Below are 9032 nucleotides of genomic sequence, written 5' to 3' on the forward strand. Positions count from 1 at the left end.
TACACTGTATATACTAGAAACCACCGAATTGTACTTTTTTTTTTTTTGCGGTACGCGGGCCTCTCACTGTTGTGGCCTCTCCCGTTGCGGAGCACAGGCTCCGGACGCGCAGGCTCAGCGGCCATGGCTCACGGGCCCAGCCGCTCTGCGGCACGTGGGATCTTCCCGGACCGGGGCACGAACCCATGTCCCCTGCATCGGCAAGTGGACTCTCAACCACTGCACCACCAGGGAAGCCCCTCGAATTGTACTTTTTTAAGAAGGAGAATTTTATGCTGTGTGGATTATGTTTCAATAAAATTTTTTTTGGAAAAAAATATATGCTTGGCAGTACTCTTGATCTTTAAGGGATGGTAGGTGAAATCTAGAAGGGTCCTGGTCTGTAAAAGAAACTGTATCTTCATGAAAACTAAGATGGCCGAGAATGACCTTTATCGTCAGTTAGTACAAGTTTATGTACAGTTGTAATGTTGCCTGTGTGTCTGCCTTTCTTCTTAACGGAGACTCACAAGCCGTCTCAGTTGGCATCCCTGACAAAGAGCACCTCCAAGAGAGCCAGGAGGGAAGACCACGTGCGCCTGAGGGCCCTGAACGGCCTCCTCTACAAAGCGCTGACTGAGTTGCTGTGCACCCCGGAAGTGAGCCAGGAGCTCTGCGACTTGAATGTGGAGCTCTCCAAGGTAGGCCTCGGGGCCAGGGAGGGACTGCGGGCCTCGCGCCTCTGTCGTCGCCTGACAGTTAGAAAAGGCGGAAGGGATGCTCAGCGTGGCCGTCTGGGTATTAAGGAGAGGAAGGTGCTTGTGGGGTGCAAAAGCAGTGTCTCACTGTGCATGGGTGGTGTTTGGCCAGACAGCACCGAGGGTGCTCAGAGCCCAGTAAGTGATGAAGTGGGGCGTCTGAAGGTCTGGGGGTCAGGTGAGCGGTGGGTGATCTGCCTTCATCTTGGTGTAAAGACACGGGAGGCAGCTTCTGCCGTCTGTGCCCCCAGAGCAGAGTGCGTGCAGCCAAAGGGAAAGGAGGAGGGGCAGTAGCAGCAGCTGAGGCGTTGCTGTGCGTGGGGTGAGGCTGGGCTCCCCCCGGGGAAGGGGACGTTTCCCCCGTCCCCAGCAGTGTGCTTGGGGCGCTGGCCCTGGCAGTGGGAGCCTGAAGCCAGGACTGCCCGTGAGGTAGTGCGCCTCTCGTGACGCGCTCTGTCTCCAGGAGCCCAGGTGAGCTGAGAGTAATTGGGGCTGGGCTCAGGTCTCTCTGACTTCAGACTTCTCCACCTGCCGCGTGTACTGGAGGACGACTGTCTCTGAGGCTCAGAACGCAAACGTGGGGGCCGTCCTGCAGAGGAGCGCTGCGCACATGAGGTGAGGCCTCTCCTTGACCCTGCCTTCCAGCTGGTTTTGTCCACTATTTTTGCTTTTAAGGAAAATTTGGGAAGCATTTTCTTGAATTTCAGAGCAGAACTTACGCCTTCATATAAGCCATAACCTAGGTTAGCTGTTCTTGAAGTGTGATCCCGGGTCCTTTCTAGGGAGAGGTTGATGAGGTGAGAGCTTCTTCACAATGAGGTGTGGTTTTCCGTTCCCACCGTGTTGACATGTTGTACTGAAGCTATGGGGGTAAAACTGCTGGCCCAGATGTCCTGGTGGTCACTGTAGCTTCCGCACATGCTTGTGGTAGTGCGCTGCCAGCTTTATTTAAGAGCATCCGTGACGCGTATCTCGACCCTTTGGCACATCTTTTTAGTATCTGTGGTGGGAAGTGTGCAAGAAGCTCTGGTGGTTGTCTCGGAACACTGCAGTTGCTGATTGTGACCCAAAATAGACGCTTCACTTCAAAGAACAAGTGAACCAACTATGGTTATTCATTTTTTTTTAACATCTTTATTGGAGTATAATTGCTTTACAGTGGTGTGTTAGTTTCTGCTCCATAACAAAACGAATCAGCCATACATATACACATGTTCCCATATCTCTTCCCTCCTGCGTCTCCCTCCCTCCCACCCTCCCTATCCCACCCCTCCAGGCGGTCACAAAGCACCGAGCTGATCTCCCTGAGCTATGCGGCTGCTTCCCACTAGCTATCTATTTTACATTTGGTGGTGTATATATGTCCATGCCTCTCTCTCGCTTTGTCACAGCTCACCCTTCCCCCTCCCCATATCCTCAAGTCCGTTCTCTAGTAGGTCTGTGTCTTTATTCCTGTCTTACCCCTAGGTTCTTCATGACATTTTTTTCCCTTAAATTCCATATATATGTGTTAGCATACAGTATTTGTTTTTCTCTTTCTGACTTACTTCACTCTGTATGACAGACTCTAGGTCTATCCACCTCATTACAAATAGCTCAATTTCGTTTCTTTTTATGGCTGAATAACATTCCATTGTATATATGTGCCACATCTTCTTTATCCATTCATAACTATGGTTATTCAGATGTGGGTATAGGACAGACATTTTCTCCAAAGTGAGCAGAGTGAACCTGTCACTTCAGGGGCACAGCTGACCATATTTGTTGCCAGTGGTAAAATTTAAGCTTTCAGTGAAAATCAGAATTTTAGAAAACTTGTATCCACCACTCTGAGTTTGACAGCCTCATGGTACATAAGACCCTTTTGATGAGATTGGAGGTGACGTATTGTAAAATACATCACCATTCTGAAAATCTGTGTGACCTGCTGAACCAGTATTTTCTAAAAGACCAAGGCATGAGGTTAGAAAATCACACACAGGGAGAGATCGATTCAAAGGGCAAGAGGGCCGGTGGATTTTCATGTACAGAGAACGCGGTTCATGGATCTGGTTTCAGATTCCACATTGCAGTCTTTAATAAACTACTCTTTGTTGAGTTCTTGTGTAGCATCAGAGAAGATCTACACTTTTCTGAAAGGCTGTTCATATACGCTTTACTTTTCAGTTACAGATCTGTGTGAGGCCAGATTTTCTTCTATTTTAAACAAAATAACAACAGATTGAATACAGATAACAGATGAGAATCCAGCTGTTCCATTATGCTGGGTATTAAAGGAATCTGCAGCTACATAAGCAATGCCACTCTTCTCATTAATTTCTTTTAAAATATAGTGGGCTTCCCTGGTGGTGCAGTGGTTGAGAGTCCGCCTGCTGATGCAGGGGACACGGGTTTGTGTCCCGGTCCAGGAAGATCCCACATGCCACCGAGCCTGTGAGCCATGGCCACTGGGCCTGCGCGTCTGGAGCCTGTGCTCTGCAACGGGAGAGGCCACAACAGTGAGAGGCCCGCGTACCGCAAAAAAAAAAAAAAAAAAAAAGTTACTTTAAATGAATTAATAAATACATGTTTTCAGCTTTAATTTCTAGTCTGGTATATATTGGTAGATGTAACCCACATAAACAAAAGGTCTTTGGCGTCCTCAATAATTTTTAAGAGTATAAAGGGGTCCTGAGACCAAGGATTTTGAGAACCGCTGAGCTGGGTGAGAGTAAAGAAGCTACTCAGTTTTCTCCTCAGTCTTAAAGACGCAGAGAGACCTGGCAGAGCAGCCCTCGGGACTGGAGTTCCTGCTGTTTTCTGATTAGTTTTTAGGTAACAGAAAATTCAGTTGAACAGAATGTCCCTTTTCCCAATTCTTTTGATCACCAAGGTTTAGTGTAAAGGTTTTCCCATAACTGCGTCGCTGAGCAGATGTGCTGTGTGTCACAGCAGTGTTTTCACTGGATGCTTGTCGCCCCTGGATCCGCATGTATTGCATGACTGGGTAATATGAAGATCGTTTCTGTGTCTGACGTCCGGGAAGCACGGCCGGCAGCCACACTTCTGTGGCGCTGTTGCCGATGAGTGTCGGTCGGATGGAGGGACGAAATGCTGGCAGGTTGTTGGTGCCCAAACCACAGCCCAAGGCCACAGTGATGCCCAGGAATGTCCCAAGTTCACGTCAGACTATTTGTAAGAATCTCAGAAGTTGCATTTAGAGAATTAAAAACAATTGTGATCATGCATTTTGTATCCCTGTTGAAATGTGGCAGTTGGCTAAGGAAGACTTTTCATCTTTGAAGAATGTGGTAAGCAAAACTCATGCCTCAGGGCTTCCCTGGTGGCCCAGTGGTTGAGAATCTGCCTGCCAATGCAGGGGACACAGGTTCGAGCCGTGGTCCGGGAAGATCCCACATGCCGCGGAGCAACTAAGCCTGTGTGCCACAACTACTGAGCCTGCCCTCTAGAGCTCATGAGCCACAACTCTTGAGCCTGTGTGCCACAACTACTGAAGCCCGCGTGCCTAGAGCCCATGCTCTGCAACAAGAGAAGCCACCGCAGTGAGAAGCCTGTGCACCGCAACGAAGAGTAGCCCCCGCTCGCTGCAACTAGAGAAAGCCCACGCCCAGCAATGAAGACCCAATGCAGCCAAATAAATAAAATAAATGTATTAATTAATTAATTTAAAAAAATCATGCCTCACCTCTTTGTGAGATGATATTTTCTGTTTCTGGCACTGACACCCCTCCACCAAGTGTCACCTGTGACTGCACAAATCTCTTTTTCTCTCCAGGCACCTTTTGATGTCCCAGCAGACCCTGAGGAACATGCCGCCAATAGTGTTTGTTCAGGACAAAAAAAATGCAGCTGCAGTGGAGGTCAGGCTTTTACATAATTACCTGTTTATGATGTAAACTTTTATATGGGTAAGATTTTAAATTTAATTTTTAAATATTCAAAAGATAACGTATACAGTTTTTAAAAGGTAATAGAAGGGTACAGATGAAAAGTAAGGCACCTGTGCCTTGTTCTCAGCCCTGTTCCCCAGAGGTAACCACTTTGTGTGGCTTTAATGTTTGAATGCTTGTCAGTATAGCCCTAACTAGTAAAGCAGATCCCTCTCTCTCTGTTTACAAACTTGAAGCAGTCAGAGCTGCCCTCCTGTGCTTACCTCCTTCTCTCACTTCCCTAGATTTCAGTCTGTCTCTGGTTACTTTACACTGTTAAGGCTGACACACTTACGTTCTGTCCTGTAACTGTAATTGTTTCATACTTATTTTCCTTGTTTTAGGTATAGGTTAATTATAAAGATTAAAAACCTGTTAAAACATACATACGTTTTAATCTGGGTGGTGGTTGCTTCATGGTTATTAAGGTATGTTACACCTTTAAAAAGTTTACCGAAGAAACAGTAGCATTTACGGGATTATGATTAGGTTGCTGTTACTCACTGTAGGACTAGGTAGTATTCAGATTCACAGAGGGGAAAAAATTGTACATTGTCGTCCTTTGTTATTCATGATACAAGCGATACTGAAAACATTATGTGGATAACTTTGATAGATGTGTGGTTTCCTAGCTGGAAAGGGGAACAGGAGTGAAGTTGCAGTGCCGCTTCCAGCTCAAGTGGAGTTTAGGTCATGGCTGTGCTGTGCAGATACTCAGCAGGAATCCCCGGGCACGTCGGGTGGGGCTGGTGGGAGGACCCACCTGTCTCAGAGGATGAGCCCTCAGCTGGCTCGTCCCTCTCTCTGTGGAGGAAGAATTCAGAGCTGCAAGGTCCTACCTGGCTGTGTGGGTTCCTTTCCAGAAAAAGTCACTGGAGGGAGGGAGGTGCACGCGAGCTTAAGCGTTTCTGGGAGGCCTTATTCCGGAGGCCGTGCTAATGGGTGTTTGCACTGGAGACCTCTAGCGTCTGTCCTGCCTCGTGTGCTCCGGGGAAGTGGCCAAGGGTCGGACACGTGCCACGCGGTGATGGTGGGTCCTGCATGTGCCCAGAACTCAGCTGTTGACCTGGGGGCCAAGGGTCGGTCAGGCCTCGGCTGGCACCTCAGAGTCCTGCAGTTTTCCGCCTCACTGTAGTTAGAAGTGAAGGCTGGACCAGAGGGGTTTCTGATTTGGGTAGGTGATCATTTGAGGACATGGTCATTGCTTCCCCTGGCGTAAGTCAGGGCAGTGTTTTTCAAACACTGTGTATGTTTTTAATAGATTTAAAGTCAGCTGTTGATAAAGCACTTGGCTAGAGACAGACATTTGAAATTGGGAGTCCTGGACGAAACTTTGAGTCTTCTATCAGTCCGTTTATTTCTGTCTTATGTTGGTTGCACCAAAAATCACAGGTAGTTGCAACTGCTAACATGTTACCAGTTTCAGCAGCTTACCTTGCATCCTCAGGATAATCTTCAGGTCACTAGTCTGGACATTTGAAAGAGAACTAGTAATGAGCTCTGTCCAAACTGCACCCTGAGTAATTCAGCAATATTGACGGTACTGGCAGTAAACACACGCGGAGGCGCTCGTCAGGAGAGCGCGAACGAAAACCGGGTTCCAGCGCGCACCCCTCCGTGAGGGCTTTCCTTACAGGAGTGAGGGTGCGAGCGCCGAGGGGTGGGGCCTGGCGGAAGGGCGGCTCACAGTGCCGCGCTAGAGACTGGCCGTCCCCAGGGAAGCTGAGTCTGTGACCCTCGAGGCCCCCCACCCCCACCCCCCGCAGTACCCACGGACTCGGCCGGGAACGTTGGCACAGGGTCTCTGGCGAGTGCAGTTGGCAGAATGGACGGACGTGCTCTGGAACAGTCCCCTGACCCAACTCCCTCCGGCCGTGGAGCCAAGGAAAGGCCACGCGCTGAGAGCTTCTGTTCATAAAACGTTCAGGAAGAGCCTGGCTAATCCTTGGTGTTGGAAGTAAAAGTAATGGCTGTCACGGGGAGGGGAGTGAGCAGGAGGGGCCTGAGGAGGCCTCTGGGCTTCACCTAAGTGTCGCGGCCGTGCCCACACGTGTGTTCAATGTGTGGGATGTCACTGAGCTACGCTTCATGGTTTGTGTACCTTTCCCATAGATGTTGCACTTCAGTCGAGAGGTTTTTAGAATGTTGATTTTTACTGTAACTATAGAGGAAACAACTTTTTTATCTGAATTCTTAAGGGAAATACATAAACTCTGACGCCAGTGTTGTGGTACATGCACACTCGTCTCCCCACTGACGGTCAGGCTTCCGAGAGCAGGTGTCGGGCAGCCGGTGACCACCGCGCAGGGGCACCCACTGCCCCACTGCGCAGGGTCTGGCCCGCACCATCTGAGCTCAGAGCTCCCCTTCCACAAGAAGTTAGCCCGGCGGCCTGTGTTTAAAGTGTTAGCGTTTGAGGTTGTGTTTGGATTTGGTTCTTTGTTAATAAAATAAGCTTTACCGAGGCTTAATAATGTTGAGTTGCGCCTCCTCTGACAAACGCATACCTTTGTGTCATCGCCACCCCTGCTCACCGCGGTCAGCTCTCCCCTACCACCCGTCCGGTTTCAGTCACTGTAGGTTAGTTTTGCCTGCTGAGACCCCTGTAATTTCGCATGAATGGAATCGGGATGCTGTCTTTTGCCTCTGGCTTTGCTCGGCACAGTGGTTTTGAGATTCGTCCACGTTGTTTCACGTGTAAGTAGTTCCCTTTTTATTGGTAAGCGGCATCCATTGTACAGCTGTACTGCAGTTTACTAACCCATTCACTTTTTCATAGACATTTGTCTTTTTTCCCACTCCTTGGCTGTAAAGAGTGAAGCACTGTGAACGTTAGCGTACAGATATTTGTGGATGTATGTTTTGTTTCATTGAGGTCAGTTCCTAGGAGCAGCAGGCGTATGTTTAACTGTCAGAAAGCTGCCAGGCTGCTTTAACCACGGGCGTGCTGTAGGCACTCCCACCGCAGCGTCAGGGTCCCTGGGCCTCCACGCCCTCGCCAGCCCCTGGCGTTGCCATCCTGATGGCTTAAGCTTGCATTTTCTTTTTTTCTTTTTTTTTTTTTAAATTTTGGCTGCGCTGTGTCTCTGTTGCAGCGTGCCGGCTCTTCATTGTGGGCTTCTCTCTAGTTGCAGCGTGCGGGTTTAGTTGCCCCGTGGCATGTGGGATCTTAGTTCCCCGACCAGGGATGGAACCCGCAGCCCCTGCACTGGAAGGCGGATTCTTAACCACTGTGCCACCAGGGAAGCCCCCTAAACTTAAATTTTCTTGGTGACTAATTATATTGAGCGTCTTTTCATGTGCCTGCTGGTCATTCCTCCTTTTGTGGATCAGTTAAAGTCTCTTGCCCATTTTTAATAAGGTTTGCTTATCATTGAGTTGTGTCGGTTCATGGTGTGTCTGGTACAAGTCAGTTGGCAGAAATCTTCATTGTGAACATTTTCTTCCACTTTTAACTTTGGAGGAGGCCACTTTGTCCTTGTTTTGTAGCATCGTCAGTCCTGTTCCTGGTATTTTCTGTGGACTGATTTGTCTCCAGTTCTTCTTTTCACCTTTGTGGTTTGATTGGTGTGTCACCGGTTGGTGATGATGCTTTAGTTCCTGCATATGACAGGGCCCAGTTGTGGACCAGGCTCGCCGGGGCTTGCACTGAAGCAGGAGGTCGGGTCTCAGTGCACGGCCCCAGTAGGACGACCTGGCGGCAGTCAGAAGAGACGCGTGAAGGTGGAGAGGCCCTTGACGGGCCCTGCTGAGGAGCAGGGTCTGTCCCCAGCGTAGGCCCCTCAGCCCCTGCAGGACCGGAGCCACACGCTAGACTTGGGACGCTCATGTTACCGCACTGGGGGCTTTCCCCGCAAATTCTGCGGCAAAATTGAAGCATTTTATGAAACTTCGTTAGAAACCAGTAAGCGTTAGTAATTCAACTAATATTTAACTGGTTTCTTTGTAAATTTGACTGACATTTACAAGTTTTAAGTGTAGTTTTCAAAAAGCCTCAGTTCATTATCAGAGAAAGTGTGCTTGAGGTAGCGGGGGGTGTGGGCAGCGGCATGGGGAGGAGGGGCGGCGGGCGGGCTTGAGGTAGCAGGTGTGGGCAGCGGCACGGGGAGGAGGGGCGGCGGGCGGGCTTGAGGCCGTGGTGGGGCTGGCACCGGGCAGCGGATGCTCGCACTCAGCCGGCGCCCGGCTCTGACGCAGGCAGTGCTGTGGCTCGAGAGTCACCCTCTGTCTGTTCCTTTTCAGGTTGATCGGTTACTGGCAATCGCTGATTTTGGACCCCCGGACGAAAAAGACTTTGAGCAAAATGATTTCAGGTGATACGTGTGGGCATATGTTTTTGATTCAGGCAGACACCCAGGTGTGGACT

The 9032-nt window shown here is 49.5% G+C and overlaps 1 protein-coding gene across 1 annotated transcript; it reads left to right on the forward strand.

Moving 5' to 3' along the window:
* The first annotated feature begins 177 nt into the window (after window positions 1-177).
* Window positions 178-9026, forward strand: LOC113616925 (putative ribosome-binding factor A, mitochondrial). The gene is made up of 4 exons (XM_027100283.1): window positions 178-680; window positions 1240-1352; window positions 4513-4597; window positions 8909-9026. The coding sequence occupies exons 1-4, from the start codon at window positions 468-470 to the stop codon at window positions 8981-8983; spliced, it is 486 nt and encodes a 161-aa protein (XP_026956084.1). The 5' UTR covers window positions 178-467; the 3' UTR covers window positions 8984-9026.
* The last annotated feature ends 6 nt before the right edge of the window (window positions 9027-9032 follow it).

The sequence above is a fragment of the Aethalodelphis obliquidens genome, unplaced genomic scaffold, assembly GCF_003676395.1.
Source record: "Aethalodelphis obliquidens isolate GAN/ISIS:26980383/991018 unplaced genomic scaffold, ASM367639v1 scaffold914, whole genome shotgun sequence".
Classification (NCBI taxonomy): domain Eukaryota; kingdom Metazoa; phylum Chordata; class Mammalia; order Artiodactyla; family Delphinidae; genus Aethalodelphis; species Aethalodelphis obliquidens.

Bases quoted from the DNA above. Each gene is read 5' to 3' on its own strand.
- LOC113616925 (XM_027100283.1), top strand. From the start codon at position 468: ATGTTGCCTGTGTGTCTGCCTTTCTTCTTAACGGAGACTCACAAGCCG. The intron at 681-1,239 runs GTAGGCCTCGGG...GGCTGGGCTCAG, and splicing joins TGAATGTGGAGCTCTCCAAG to GTCTCTCTGACTTCAGACTT. The intron at 4,598-8,908 runs GTCAGGCTTTTA...GTTCCTTTTCAG, and splicing joins AAAATGCAGCTGCAGTGGAG to GTTGATCGGTTACTGGCAAT.